This window comes from Carcharodon carcharias, chromosome X (genome assembly GCF_017639515.1).
Source record: "Carcharodon carcharias isolate sCarCar2 chromosome X, sCarCar2.pri, whole genome shotgun sequence".
Taxonomy (NCBI): domain Eukaryota; kingdom Metazoa; phylum Chordata; class Chondrichthyes; order Lamniformes; family Lamnidae; genus Carcharodon; species Carcharodon carcharias.
In genome coordinates, this window is record NC_054507.1 from 26,949,097 (window position 1) to 26,964,693 (window position 15,597).

Genomic DNA, 15,597 nt, shown 5'->3' on the forward strand with positions numbered 1-15,597 from the left:
GGTCGGTGGAGGGGTGTGGTTGGAATCCCCTCCTCCTACCCCTACAGGCAGACGGGTTTGACAATGGAGGTGGCCTGTGTTAATGCACAGCTCCCAAGCGCTAACAGACATGTGTCTGACTCAACTTACTGGCCTTGGGCGTCCATGGTGTCCAGTACCTCTGCCTCCTCCATGCTGTCGATCAACAAGTGCAAACAGTCAGTGCGGCCATTTGCAGCTATTCAGTGATGAGAGAGAGACAGACAGAAAAGAGAGGAGTGTGAACAGAATTCAAACGAGGTTTTAAAACCTTTACACAGCCCACGTGCCCAGCAACATCACTAGCTACACACCAGGTGGCAGAAAGCAGCAGATTTACTGGGTCAGAGCTCAGGGTGCACAGGCTGAGCCATCGATAAGCTCAGCACAGACCGACAACCCGACACACTCAGCGTCCTGGATAACACTCCTCTGGTTTTGCTCACCGGTTTACCAACTTCGTACCGAACCAGAACAGTTTGGTACCAACTCAACTGAGTCGACATGTGGCCGCGGATTATCTGTGCGTTTCCCACGACCCCCACCTTTCCATTTGGGCAGTGCTCCCACCCACGAATCATGAAACACAAGAAACAAACCGACTGTGGGGCAGGCAATCTCCAGAGCTGCAAATGCCCCATTACCTGGGGAGGATGCCCCCCAGCAAGCTGAAGGTTCCGATGCCTTTTGGTGACAGCATTTGCCAGCACACGGCTGCAAGTATTCAGCTGTAGGTTAAACGAGAGTGCTCTCCCTCTCTCTCCCTCTCTCACCTGCAACGTGAAGTGAAGTTCCTTTGGTTAGCCGGTCCTTGACCAGAACGGACGCTCCGTGCCTGGTTAGGACCTCCACACAGTCCATGTGCCCTTGCTGAGCTGCTATGTACAGCGGCGTGTGGCCAGCTCGATCTCTCACATCGAGGTTCACCAACGTTTCCACCAGCACTTTCAGAGCTTCATGATGGCCGTTGTAAGCCTGCAGGGTGAAGGAGGGTTTCAAGTTCAGGGGGCAAACAGGTGTCCTCTCACCCCCCACCACCCACCCCCCGCCACCCGCCACCCCCCACCACCACCCCCCACCCCCACCACGCACCCACCCCTCCCGCCACCCCCCACCACCACCACCCACCCGCCCACCACCACCCACCCCCCCGCCACCCCCCCACCACCACCCACCACACCCCCCCACCACCCCCCCCCCCCCCCCCCCCCCCCCCCCCCCCCCCCCCCCCCACCCCCCCCCCCCCCCCCCCCCCCCCACCCCCCCCCCCCCCCCCCCCCCCCCCCCCCCCCCCCCCCCCCCCCCCCCCCACCCCCCCCCCCCCCCCCCCCCCCCCCCCACCCCCCCCCCCCCCCCCCCCCCCCCCCCCCCCCCCCCCCCCCCCCCCCCCCCCCCCCCACCCCCCCCCCCCCCCCCCCCCCCCCCCCCCCCCCCCCCCCCCCCCCCCCCCCCCCCCCCCCCCCCCCCCCCCCCCCCCCCCCCCCCCCCCCCCCCACCCCCCCCCCCCCCCCCCCCCCCCCCCCACCCCCCCCCCCCCCCCCCCCCCCCCCCCCCCCCCCCCCCCCCCCCCCCCCCCCCCCCCCCCCCCCCCCCCCCCCCCCCCCCCCCCCCCCCCCCCCCCCCCCCCCCCCCCCCCCCCCCCCCCCCCCCCCCCCCCCCCCCCCCAAACCCGACCCCCACCCACCCCCCACCACCCGCCCTCCCGCCAACCCCCACCACCACCCACCCCCCACCACCCGCCCTCCCGCCAACCCCCACCACCACCCACCCCCCACCACCCGCCCCCCACCACCACAACCACCCGCCCGCCCACCACACACCCACCCCCCCGCCGCCCCCCCACCACCACCCACCCGCCCCCCATCACCCGCCCTCCCGCCACCCCCCCCACCACCACCCACCCCCCGCCACCCGCCCCCCACCACCACCCACCCGCCCGCCCCCCCCCCGCCACCCGCCCCCCACAACCACCCACCCGCCCCCCACCACCACCCACCCGCCCGCCATTCAGCCCCTCTCCTCCTCCTCGAGCCTGTTACACAGGAACAGGAGGAGGCCATTCAGCCCCCCCACCTCCTCCTCAAGCCTGTTACACAGGAACAGGAGGAGGCCATTCAGCCCCTCCTCCTCGAGCCTGTTACACAGGAACAGGAGGAGGCCATTCAGCCCCTCCTCCTCGAGCCTGTTACACAGGAACAGGAGGTGGCCATTCAGCCCCTCCTCCCCAAGCCACTCAACTCTATATCCATCCACCCATCTCGGTCTCAAACCCCTGAAAACCTTCGACTTGCATCGATCTCAGATTCCGGAATCGAGGACCCTCCCAGCACCTACAGCTTTCTCTGGGACAGAGATTTGCACCCTTACCCCAGCCTTTGGCTCAGGAAGGGTATTTTACATTGTCCCCTGAATAACCTTGTTTGCTTGGGCCAAACACACCTGCCAGCAGGAAAGGCTGCCATCCATCTCCCTCTGTCAAATCCTCGCAAAACTCAATTAAAGGATCTCTTAATCTTCGAAACTCGAGGATACCAGGCTCACACGTACAGAAGCTTACAGCACAGGAGGCCATTCGGCCTGTCACAGCTGTGCTGGCCCAGGAAACAAGCGGTCATGATTTAGTGACACATCCCCAGATCCTGCCTGAAACCTTGTCAAACCTCTGCATCCTCCAGTCCCTGCCCAAACCACATGGAATTTACTGATAGACATCAGCTTCCATCACTTTTCAGGTCAAACATCGCAAATCCAACAAGCCAATGACATAAAACTCTCGTTTCTCGCAAACTTTTGCCGATGATTTTTTAAATCTTAAATTTTAAAATCAGCATACTCATTTTCAAATCAATCCCTGGCCTACTCAACACCACCAACACTCCGCTGTAACCCCCTCCAGTCCCTACACCCCTCCCTATCTCTGTAACCTCCTCCAGCCCCTACAACCCTCCCTCTCTCTGTAACCTCCTACAGCCCCTACAACCCTCCCTATCTCTGTAACCTCCTCCAGCCCCTACACCCCTCCCTATCTCTGTAACCTCCTACAGCCCCTACACCCCTCCCTATCTCTGTAACCTCCTCCAGCCCCTACACCCCTCCCTATCTCTGTAACCTCCTCCAGCCCCTACACCCCTCCCTATCTCTGTAACCTCATCCATTCCCTACACCCCTCCCTATCTCTGTAACCTCCTCCAGCCCCCTACACCCCTCCCTATCTCTGTAACCTCCTCCAGCCCCTACACCCCTCCCTATCTCTGTAACCTCCTCCAGCCCCTACACCCCTCCCTATCTCTGTAACCTCATCCATTCCCTACACCCCTCCCTATCTCTGTAACCTCCTCCAGCCCCTACACCCCTCCCTATCTCTGTAACCTCCTCCAGCCCCTACACCCCTCCCTATCTCTGTAACCTCATCCATTCCCTACAACCCTCCCTATCTCTGTAACCCCCTCCAGCCCCTACAACCCTCCCTATCTCTGTAACAGCCTCCAGCCCCCTACACCCCTCCCTATCTCTGTAACCTCCTCCAGCCCCTACACCCTTCCTGTCTCTGTAACCTCATCACTGTAGCCTGCCATTCAGCCACTTCGTAGAACTGCACACTGCACCGAGAGGGTGGCCATTCGGTCCACCCAGTCTATGTTGGCCCCTGGGGAAAGAAACGTGGGCACCCTCGATGCTTGACCATGGGATGTACTTACAGCCAAGTGCAAAGGGCTCACTGGGATGACACTCTCTGCTTCATTCAGGCAGTCAAACATCGACTCAATGAGCTGTGAAAGCATTAAAGCAGGACAAGCATTTAGTCCGTTTCCTGCAGTGTGACCAGGCAACAGGCAGAGAACATACAGGAGGTCGGACAGACACAGAGACACGTTTCACAATCAGTGCACATTAATAACTCAGTCCCCCCCAGTGCTCGTCTCCAACTCCCCCCACCCCACTCACCGATTCCAGCTCCTCCCCGTCTCCCCGAACCCTCCCCCACCGTCTCCCCGAACCCTCCCCCACCGTCTCCCCGAACCCTCCCCCACCGTCTCCCCGAACACTCACCCCCGTCTCCCCGAACCCTCCCTGACCCCTCCCCCCATATCCCCGAACCCCTCCCCATCCCCCCCGACCCCTCCCCGTCCCCCCCGACCCCTCCCCGACTCCTCCCCATCTCCCCGACCCCCACCCCGTCCCCCCCGGCTCCTCTCTGTCCCGACTCCCTCCCCATCCCCCCCGACTCCTCCCCATCCCGACTCCCTCCCCGTCCCCCCCAACACCTCCCCGAACCCGACACCTCGGGGTTAGGCCGCAGTGGGTGTTATACCACGTTAAAGGCGCTGTACAAATGCAAAGTCTTGCTGTACTGACCAGTTCCAAGTTCTGCTTGTTCCCGTGTGCGGCTGCGTAGTGTATTGCACTGTAACCTTGCTTGTCCTGAATCGACGGGTCAGCACCAGTGTCCAGTAAATACTCCAAACAGCTAGAAAGGTGAACAGTCAGCGTTAGGATGATGCCCAGGGAAGCAAGGAGAGTGTGTGCGCGAACACGGATCGGTGGTTTGGGTGGGTGTCTGCGTTGAGCACGGAGGAGTGCTGTTTGAGCACACTACAGGATGGGCTCCGACGGTTCAGTGGACAGGGCGGCGCTGCCTGTGTGATCTCGCTGTGCAGAATGCCTGTCGGGTGCTCAGTGGACAGGGAGCTGCTGCCTGTGTGATCTCGCTGTGCAGAATGCCTGTCGGGTGCTCAGTGGACAGGGCGCTGCTGCCTGTGTGATCTCGCTGTGCAGAATGCCTGTCGGGTGCTCAGTGGACAGGGAGCTGCTGCCTGTGTGATCTCGCTGTGCAGAATGCCTGTCGGGTTCTCAGTGGACAGGGCGGTGCTGCCTGTGTGATCTCGTTGTGCAGAATGCCTGTCGGGTGCTCAGTGGACAGGGCGATGCTGCCTGTGTGATCTCGCTGTGCAGAATGCCTGTCGGGTGCTCAGTGGACAGGGCGGTGCTGCCTGTGTGATCTCGCTGTGCAGAATGCCTGTCGGGTGCTCAGTGGACAGGGCGCTGCTGCCTGTGTGATCTCGCTGTGCAGAATGCCTGTCGGGTGCTCAGTGGACAGGGAGCTGCTGCCTGTGTGATCTCGTTGTGTAGAATGCCTGTCGGGTGCTCAGTGGACAGGGCAGTGCTGCCTGTGTGATCTCGCTGTGCAGAATGCCTGTCGGGTGCTCAGTGGACAGGGCGGTGCTGCCTGTGTGATCTCGCTGTGCAGAATGCCTGTCGGATGCTCAGTGGACAGGGAGCTGCTGCCTGTGTGATCTCGCTGTGCAGAATGCCTGTCGGGTGCTCAGTGGACAGGGCGGTGCTGCCTGTGTGATCTCGCTGTGCAGAATGCCTGTCGGGTGCTCAGTGGACAGGGAGCTGCTGCCTGTGTGATCTCGCTGTGCAGAATGCCTGTCGGGTGCTCAGTGGACAGGGAGCTGCTGCCTGTGTGATCTCGCTGTGCAGAATGCCTGTCGGGTGCTCAGTGGACAGGGCGATGCTGCCTGTGTGATCTCGCTGTGCAGAATGCCTGTCGGATGCTCAGTGGACAGGGAGCTGCTGCCTGTGTGATCTCGCTGTGCAGAATGCCTGTCGGGTGCTCAGTGGACAGGGAGCTGCTGCCTGTGTGATCTCGCTGTGCAGAATGCCTGTCGGGTGCTCAGTGGACAGGGCAGTGCTGCCTGTGTGATCTCGCTGTGCAGAATGCCTGTCGGGTGCTCAGTGGACAGGGCGCTGCTGCCTGTGTGATCTCGCTGTGCAGAATGCCTGTCGGGTGCTCAGTGGACAGGGAGCTGCTGCCTGTGTGATCTCGCTGTGCAGAATGCCTGTCGGGTGCTCAGTGGACAGAGAGCTGCTGCCTGTGTGATCTCGCTGTGCAGAATGCCTGTCGGGTGCTCAGTGGACAGGGCGGTGCTGCCTGTGTGATCTCGCTGTGCAGAATGCCTGTCGGGTGCTCAGTGGACAGGGCGATGCTGCCTGTGTGATCTCGCTGTGCAGAATGCCTGTCGGGTGCTCAGTGGACAGGGAGCTGCTGCCTGTGTGATCTCGCTGTGCAGAATACCTGTCGGGTGCTCAGTGGACAGGGAGCTGCTGCCTGTGTGATCTCGCTGTGCAGAATGCCTGTCGGGTGCTCAGTGGACAGGGAGCTGCTGCCTGTGTGATCTCTCTGTGCAGAATGCCTGTCGGGTGCTCAGTGGACAGGGCGGTGCTGCCTGTGTGATCTCGCTGTGCAGAATGCCTGTCGGGTGCTCAGTGGACAGGGCGGTGCTGCCTGTGTGATCTCGCTGTGCAGAATGCCTGTCGGGTGCTCAGTGGACAGGGAGCTGCTGCCTGTGTGATCTCGCTGTGCAGAATGCCTGTCGGGTGCTCAGTGGACAGGGAGCTGCTGCCTGTGTGATCTCGCTGTGCAGAATGCCTGTCGGGTGCTCAGTGGACAGGGCGATGCTGCCTGTGTGATCTCTCTGTGCAGAATGCCTGTCGGATGCTCAGTGGACAGGGAGCTGCTGCCTGTGTGATCTCGCTGTGCAGAATGCCTGTCGGGTGCTCAGTGGACAGGGCAGTGCTGCCTGTGTGATCTCGCTGTGCAGAATGCCTGTCGCGTGCTCAGTGGACAGGGAGCTGCTGCCTGTGTGATCTCTCTGTGCAGAATGCCTGTCGGGTGCTCAGTGGACAGGGCGGTGCTGCCTGTGTGATCTCGCTGTGCAGAATGCCTGTCGGGTGCTCAGTGGACAGGGCAGTGCTGCCTGTGTGATCTCGCTGTGCAGAATGCCTGTCGGGTGCTCAGTGGACAGGGCGGTGCTGCCTGTGTGATCTCGCTGTGCAGAATGGCAGTCGGGTGCTCAGTGGACAGGGCGGTGCTGCCTGTGTGATCTCGCTGTGCAGAATGCCTGTCGGGTGCTCAGTGGACAGGGCGGTGCTGCCTGTGTGATCTCGCTGTGCAGAATGGCAGTCGGGTGCTCAGTGGACAGGGAGCTGCTGCCTGTGTGATCTCGCTGTGCAGAATGCCTGTCGGGTGCTCAGTTTCTATCTGCACAAACTACCTGCAACTCCAGTACCGTCGTCAGATCCATTGGAATGTGAAACTAGATGGTGGTTTCGAGGGGAGGGGGCGAATGTTAATAAGATAGCGGGGGGGTGGGGGTAGTGATACAGAAGCCAGTGCACACTGTACTTACAAAGCGGCCTCCTTCTCTTGGGTTTCCTTTATGACTTCATCACGCTCGTGACTACTTGTGGGGTGGTCACTCCTTGAAGAAAAGAAAGAGGGACATGTGATCAGAAACCCTGGACGTAATTTCAAGCGCTCGATAAGACACCTCCCGCCAGCACCTCTCCACCTCCTCCCAAAGGCTCACTGCTAGGGAAGAGTCACACAGGGCGATCAGAGCCACCACTGCCAGATAGGGTGGTTATACTGCTCTTCCCACAGGTAGAGGGGTGCGTAAGTGCGCGTGTGCGGGGTGCGCCTGTGCGGGGTGTGCCTGTGCGGGGTGCGCCTGTGCGGGGTGCACCTGTGCGGGGTGCGCCTGTGCGGGGTGCGCCTGTGCGGGGTGCGCCTGTGCGTGTGCGGGGTGCGCCTGTGCGTGTGCGGGGTGTGCCTGTGCGTGTGCGGGGTGTGCCTGTGCGTGTGCGGGGTGTGCCTGTGCGTGTGCGGGGTGTGCCTGTGCGTGTGCGGGGTGTGCCTGTGCGTGTGCAGGGTGTGCCTGTGTGTGTGCGAATGTGTGTGAGAGTGTGTGCGCACGTGCGGTGTCTGTGTGTGTGTGTGTGTGCAGGGCACGGTGTGTGTGTTCGCGGTGTATCTGTGCGTGTGCGGGGTGCGTGTGCGTGTGTGCGCCCGTGTGTGTGCGCACGTGCACGTGTGTGTGCGCAGCACGTGTGTGCACATGTGTGCGTGCACGTGTGCGTGCGCGTGTATGTGGTGTGTGTGCGCGCGGGCAGTGTGTGTGCGTGCGCGTGTGCATGTGCGGCATGGTGTGTGTGCGCGCAGTGTGTCTGTGTGTGCGCGGTGTGTGTGTGCTTGGTGTTACTGTGTGCGTGCATGGTGTGTGTGTGCGTGGTGTGTGGGCGTGCGTGGTGTGTCTGTGTGTGCGCGTGCGCGGTGTGTGTGTGCGGCGTGTGTGTGCGGCAGTGTGTGCGTGCATGTGGTGTGTGTGTGCGTGCGGGTGCGTGGTGCGTGTGCACGGTGTGTGTGCGCGTGCGTGCGGGTGCGTGGTGTGTGCGCGCGGCAAGGTATGTGCATGCGGGTGCATGGAGCGTGTGCGCAGTATGTGTGCGCGTGCGCAGTGTGTGTGCGCGTGCGTGTGTATGTGTGCGTGTGCGCGCATGCGCAGTGTGTGCGCGCATGCATGTGCGTGTGTGCGCGGTGTGAGTGCGTGCGTGCACGGTGTGCGTGCGTGTGCGCATGTGCGTGGTGTGCGGTGTGTGTGTGTGTGTGCGTGTGTGTGTGCGCGTGTGCGGTGTGTGCGCATGCGTGTGCAGTGTGCGCGGGTGCACGGTGTGTGTGCGTGTGCGTGGTGTGTGTGCGCGCATGTGCGGTGTGTGTGTGCACATGCATGACGTGTGGGCGTGCACACCAAGGAAAATCCAAACAAGTTACCCCTGCGTATCGGAGGCTGCAGAGAAGGGAAGCGAGATTGAGTGGAGTACATCAGGGAGGGACATAGACTTTGAACAAAGCTAACAGTGACTAAAGAAGTTGGGGGGGGCGGGGTCACGCGGGGGCAACAAATGGTTGAACGTGATAAATAGGAGTAGGCCATTCAGCCCCTCGAGCCTGCTGCTCCATCATTCAGTAAAGTCGTGTCCTCCAAATGAGCCTCCTCCCTTATTCATCTCCCCCACCCATCACCATATCCTTTTATTCCTTTCTCTCTTGTGTGTTTATCCAGCTTCTCCCCCTTCAACACATCGACGCTATTCACCTTGACCACCCACTGTGGGAGCGAGTCCCACATTCTCCCCGTGGGATCGAGTCCCACATTCTCCCCGCTCCCCGCGGGAGCAAGTCCCAAATTCTCCCCACTCTCTGGGTAAAGAAGTTTCTCCTGAAATCCCCCCGATTGGATTTATTAGTGACCCGTCTTATATCGATGGCCCCCGAGTTCTGGTCTCTCCCACCCATCCCCCTGCCTCCCCCCAAGTAGAAACATCATCTCTACGCCTACCCTATGGAAAACCCCTTAATTATTTAGATGATCTCTGTCAGGTCACCCTCTAAACCTACTCTTTTCTGCAGAAGAGACACCCAGCCCTAATCAGCCTTTCTCGATTTTCACTCACTCTTCTCAGTTCTGATTTGCACCTTCTCCAGTGCCTCCATATCCTTATCGTGACAGATATGGAGGAAGGAACTCTGCTCAGGATGTTGAATACAACCCTGAGACATAACCGAAAGGAGGTTAGTAACCCCAGAGGTGACCGGGTCCTCTGGTCAGGGGACACCCCCCTGGGATCTCGAACCTCAGCATTGCCCTCGCTTTCCCACCCAATCCGGCCCACACAGATTTACAAACCCGGCCTCTCCGCTGCGCACCACACCGCCAGCACACAGAGCCTCCTACCTTCTGAATGCCTCCGAGGCAGCTGCGTAGTGCAGAGGGGTACAGCCCCTCCCGTCTGTTGCAATGATACTGGCTCCAGCAGTTATTAAAGTAACTGTACACTGGTAACTGCCATTGGCGGCTGCGTAGTGCAGTGGAGACCTGCAATTCAAAACAACAAGGGCAGGGGGAGAAACACGTTCAGAGATGGTCGACAAGTGCAACCCTCAGCCTGAGGGCAACGACACCCTTCAACCCCACCGCCTCAGGTCCTCTAGCTCCCTGACACAGAGACCCCCTGTCCAGAGACCCCCTCCGCCCACAGACCCCCTCCGCCCACAGACCCCCTCCGCCCACAGACCCCCTCCGCCCACAGACCCCCTCCGCCCACAGACCCCCTCCGCCCACAGACCCCCTCCGCCCACAGACCCCCTCCACCCACAGACCCCCTCCACCCACAGACCCCCTCCACCCACAGACCCCCTCCGCTCACAGACCCCCTCCGCCCACAGACCCCACCGCCCACAGACCCCCTCCGCCCACAGACCCCCTCCGCCCACAGACCCCCTCCGCCCACAGACCCCCTCCGCTCACAGACCCCACCGCCCACAAACCCCCTCCGCCCACAGACCCCACCGCCCAGAGACCCCACCGCCCAGAGACCCCACCGCCCAGAGACCCCACCGCCCAGAGACCCCACCGCCCAGAGACCCCACCGCCTCAGGACCTCTGGCTCCCTGATACAGAGATCCCCTCCGCCCAGAGACCCCCTCTGCCCAGAGACCCCCACCGCCCAGAGACCCCACCGCCTCAGGTCCTCTGGCTCCCTGATACAGAGACCCCCACCGCCCAGAGACCCCCTCCGCCCAGAGACCCCCTCCGCCCAGAGACCCCCTCCGCCCAGAGACCCCCTCCGCCCAGAGACCCCCTCCGCCCAGAGACCCCCTCCGCCTCAGGTCCTCTGGCGCAGTGACACAGAGACCCCCTCCGCCCAGAGACCCCCTCCGCCCAGAGACCCCCCCTCAACCAACCCCCACCCCACCACCAGCCAGACCTTCCCGAACCCCAGCCACATCTCCCCCTCCCCTACTCCCAAGGCCAGCGTCCATTCCCAGCCGGCCCAGGGACTGTCCCAGCCCGGCCCTCTGCTCAGAGATCCTCCCCCCACCCCCCAGCCCTCGAGGCGAGGACTTTCCAGGCTGATCCCTCGAGGCAGCAGCACAGAGGCCATTCCGCCCAGCAGCCCCCTCGCGAGGCCCCAGCGCAGGGTGGGAGGTTAGCAGATTATCGCCCCCCCCACCCCCCACCCCCCGCCACTGGCACTACTCACCTTCCAAACTTATCCTCCCTCCTTAAATCCGCACCACTGCTGAGCAGCAAGTTTAAACATTCAACATTCCTGCAAAGAGAGAGAGAGAGAGAGAAGTGAGAGGGGGGGGCGGCGAGGGACAGACCACAGAGCAGACGGTGCTCTGTCTCTCACACGTGGACATTGCCTGAGACCAGACTCCCAAAGCAACTCGCCTGGAACTGGGTTTCGGCCGGGAGACCACCCCCACCCAACCAGGAGGGCAGAGGGAACGTTTTCGGGATGTCCTCGGGAAGGTCAAACATCCCCCACAGGCTCCAGGGGGAGACCCTTGGCTTGTGACCGGCCAGGAATGGAGAAGGCTCGTCCGGGGAAAGCCCCGAGCACATCGAGGGATTTCGCCGGGGACGCGCGGAGGTGAGGGCGAGGTGTCGGAGGGAGGGGTACAAACCTCCCTCGACAACCCGTCTACCCAAACCCTTCAGGCACCATCAGCCTCGCACGGGGCAGAGACTGCAGGCCGCGCACGCGGGTCTTGTCCGACATCTTGGAGTCCGTGGCACCCGGAGTGAGGGCGAGCGCGAGGGGGGTGGGGGGGCGAGCGCGAGGAGGGAGGGGGGGCAGAGCGATGGGGGGGCGGGCAGAGCGCGAGCGCGAGAAAGAGAGCGCGCGAGGGAGCGCGAAAGAGAGGGCGCGAGGGAGCGCGAAAGAGAGGGCGCGAGGGAGCGCGAAAGAGGGCGCGAGGGAGCGCGAAAGAGGGCGCGAGGGAGCGCGAAAGAGGGCGCGAGGGAGCGCGAAAGAGGGCGCGAGGGAGCGCGAAGGAGCGCGCGAGGAAGAGCGCGAGGGAGCGTGCGAGGGAGCGCGAAAGAGAGTGCGAGGGAGCGTGAAAGCACGAGGGATCACGAAAGAGAGCGCGAGAGCACGAGGGAGCACGAAAGAGAGAGCGAGGGATCGCGATAGAGAGCATGAGAGCAAAAGAGAGGCAGAGAGTCACTCACCCTCCTGAAGCAGCAGCATGAAGGCAGGTCCTTCCGAGGTCATCTGGGGTATTTATGTCAAAGCCTGCAGACAGCACATGCACGTTGCTGAACGATGACACAATGCTGTACATTTGACCTGGAAGAGTCACAGGGTCCAGGAGGAATTAGGCGCATGGTTGAAAAAAATGCAATCGACACAGAAGAAAGCGAAACGGTGGGTTACTCTGACGCACATCAAAAGCACTCGAAATTGCAGATGACGACTTTGTAGCTGATCCATTTTGTAAACGGTCACCGTAAACGCGAAAGGATTTCAGTCAAACAGGGAGCGCTTTAGCCAGAATCCACCCAGGCAGAGAAAGTCCTCTTACTTTTAAAAATAGAAAATAGGAATAGGCCATTCGGCCCTTTGAGCCTGCTCCACCATTCAATGTGATCATGGCTGACCCTCTCTCTCAATGCCGTACTCCTGCACTCTCCCCTCGACCCCTTGATGCCATTAGAGTCCAGAAATCTATTTCCTTCTTATATGTATTGTGACTCGGCTTCCACAGCCCCTGTGGTAGAGAATTCCACAGGTTCACCACCCTCTGAGTGAAGACCTGACGCTGACCCTCCCACAGCGCGGCGCTCCCTCAGCGCTGACCCTCCCACAGCGCGGTTCTCCCTCAGCACTGACCCTCCCACAGCGCGGCGCTCCCTCAGCGCTGACCCTCCGACAGTGTGGCGCTCCCTCGGCGCTGACCCTCCGACAGTGTGGCGCTCCCTCAGCGCTGACCCTCCCACAGCGCGGCGCTCCCTCAGCACTGACCCTCCCACAGCGCGGCGCTCCCTCAGCGCTGACCCTCCCACAGCGCGGCGCTCCCTCAGCGCTGACCCTCCGACAGTGCGGCGCTCCCTCAGCGCTGACCCTCCGACAGTGCGGCGCTCCCTCAGTGCTGCTCTCCCTCAGCGCTGACCCTCTGACAGTGCTGCTCTCCCTCAGTGCTGCACTCCCTCAGCGCTGACCCTTTGACAGTGTGGCGCTTAGAGTATCAGCCTAGGTTTTTGCACTCAAGTCTCTGGAATGGACCTAAGCCACAGCCGACACCGTGCAAGTTTCATTGAATCCAGACTGTACACAGGACGGGGAAGGAATACGGGAGCGAGACAGGGCGGATAAAAAGAAGTGGGAGGTGGTAACACACAAACGACGAGACTTGCCTGATGAGAGTAACTTGCGGCAGCAATCTGAAAACCCGTAAAGCACAGCCAGGTGCAGAGGAAACATACCGTGGATTCCACGTCTGCAAAGTCAGGAAGAAAAACATTCACATTTACAAAGTGCCTTATCTTGCCCCACAAACATTTCGATTCAGTCAGGCAGCATCGTCCCTCGGGCCGGAGAGACTCGATCACAGGTGACAGCCACCCGGTCCATCACGCCCGTGCTGGACTGCTGCTGTGTTTGGCTGTGTTAAATGGAGGATCACAGGCGCAGTGAACAGAAGGTCAGGCAAACATAGGTGCAAGGACAGGTATAATCTACACAAGTGCCAGGCAATGACCATCTCCAACAGGGTAGAATCTCCCCCTGACATTCAATGGCATCACCATCACTGAATCCCCCACTATCAACATCCTGGGGGTTACCCATTGACCAGAAACTGAACCGGACCAGCCATATCAATACTGTGGCTGCACTCACCATCCCAACTTGGAAATATATCGGCTGTTCCTTCACTGTCGCCGGGTCAAAATCCTAGTACTCCCTCCCTAACAGCGCTGTGGGTGTACCTACACCACACAGGGACTGCAGCGGCTCAAGAAGGCAGCTCACCACCACCTTCTCAAAGGGCAATTAGGGATGGGCAATAAAGGCTGGCCCAGCCAGCAAAGCCCACATCCCTGGAACGAATAAAAAATCCTGCCTTGAGGAGAGATGGATAGAGATAAGATACAGCTGGTCAAACGGGTAGCAGCACAGACACAACTGGATAAAGTGCTAACTCGATAGATGTACAGATGGACAAAGCAAACAGCCAGATAAACAGAGAGAATAGACCAGGCGAAGGTGGATGCATATGGAAGTGTCACTGTTACTTACCGTGCTGTGTCAGCACCATTAGTCATTAACGTACTGATGAGTAACTCGTGACCATATCTAGCAGCAACATGTAAAGGAGTATTGCCATATTTATCTGCACAGTCGATCTCTCCACCTAAGAACGAGACAATGGCACATCAGTACTTCAAACACCACATGTCACCCGACACATTAAAAACTAACCCCGATGTCAGGGCCCTCTCACAGGCATCGAGTCACCAAAAACCAGCTCCGTTCGTGTGCCTTTCATCAGACTCCTGAAGCAACTGTTCCGTTCGGAACTGGGACACGGCGGGGAACCCCCAGGAAGGCAGTGGGAACCTTTTAGGGATGTCCTCGGAGCATCCCTGAAGAGGCCGGACATCCCCGCAGACTCCTGGCTTGTGACCGGCTGAAATAGAGAAGGCTCATCCGGGGAAAGCCCCGAGCGCATCGAGGGATTTTGCTGGGGACGCGCGGAGGTGAGGGTGAGGTGTCGGAGGGAGGGATACAAACCTCCCGACAACCCGTCTACCCAAACCCTTCAGGCACCACCGGCCCCGCGTGGGGCAGAGACTGCAAACCATGGAACTCAGAGTGGGAGCGAGTCACCCTCGGTCCCCAGGGGGGGCTACCCAAGAAGACGAACCAATCCCAACGGTCTGGAGGGAACTGCGCCCCAGTGAAGGAGCCAACCATCGCTGTACGGACGCTCACGCACCCCGGGGTACCTACGCGAGGTAGCGGCAGGGCCACCTTTGACCATGGGCAGACCTGGTGCCCCCTCGCTCTCAAATTTAGATGAGAAACAGGCAGCAGCGTGAGGAGAGGGGGCGGGATGCTGAATGTCATGACGCAGCACTGAGGCACAAAGTCGCATCGGTCAAACACAATGAGGAACATTCCCAGTACCTGCTCCCCACCCACGTACAAACGCATCTGTTATCTTCTGGCAGCTTCACTCCCCCCTCCACCAACCTGGGCCCTCAGCGGCGGAGTTAAAGAATCTCACGTTGCCACGAAAGTAGGACACAAAAAGACCCTACCCGCGCATCGGAGCAACAGGTTAGAGCGTGCACCTACCGTTCTGGATGAGAATCTGTGATCGTGTAAACCTGCCATGGATTGCAGCCATGTGCAGCGGGCTCTTCCCATCCTTGCTCTGTCAGGAGAGAGTGGAGGATCGCAGTCAGTCCGGGCAGAGAGCAGCGCGAGGCAGTGAGAGGCTAACGGGGCCGGGGGCTGGAGTTATACTGGAGCTGGTGTGAGTGCAGGACACGATGCACATTCGGGGTCTCACCTTCACCACTGCCTCAGTGCAGTGCCGGCTTTGGCAAACCAAGGAGCAAGGCCTTTACTCGTGCTCCTCTCCGGCAACGACAGAGCCGGCCTGCGGCCTGTCACTCCCCCTTCAGACACTCTGCAGGCTGACTGAGTGCTCGGTGGGGCAGCAGGCTTCCTCTGCATGACAGTATCACACTGAGTTTATGGCAGTAAACCTGACCATTCATCAGTGTTTCTGCTCCTCCTCCCACCTCCCCACACCCCCCATTTCATCTCCCCCCCATCACCATGTCCTTCTATTCCTTTCCCCCTTATGTGTTTATCCAGCTTCCCCCACTTCAACACATCGACACTATTCACCTCGACCACCCCCCGCGGGAGCGA

At 60.7% G+C, this 15,597-nt stretch overlaps 1 protein-coding gene across 2 annotated transcripts in view; it reads right to left on the minus strand.

Moving 5' to 3' along the window:
• The window catches only part of LOC121273362 (serine/threonine-protein phosphatase 6 regulatory ankyrin repeat subunit C-like), a 112,654-nt gene that overhangs the window by 9,148 nt on the left and 87,909 nt on the right, over positions 1-15,597 (minus strand). For both annotated transcript variants that reach the window (XM_041180541.1, XM_041180542.1), the window contains exons 9-19: positions 15,013-15,091; positions 13,951-14,065; positions 13,068-13,150; positions 11,883-12,000; positions 10,906-10,974; positions 9,597-9,737; positions 7,212-7,283; positions 4,375-4,486; positions 3,717-3,788; positions 792-993; positions 130-217 (exon numbers count right to left, since the gene is read on the minus strand). In XM_041180541.1, the coding sequence (XP_041036475.1) occupies positions 130-217; positions 792-993; positions 3,717-3,788; positions 4,375-4,486; positions 7,212-7,283; positions 9,597-9,737; positions 10,906-10,974; positions 11,883-12,000; positions 13,068-13,150; positions 13,951-14,065; positions 15,013-15,091 (1,151 nt within the window). The remainder of the gene's footprint in view (positions 1-129; positions 218-791; positions 994-3,716; positions 3,789-4,374; positions 4,487-7,211; positions 7,284-9,596; positions 9,738-10,905; positions 10,975-11,882; positions 12,001-13,067; positions 13,151-13,950; positions 14,066-15,012; positions 15,092-15,597) is intronic.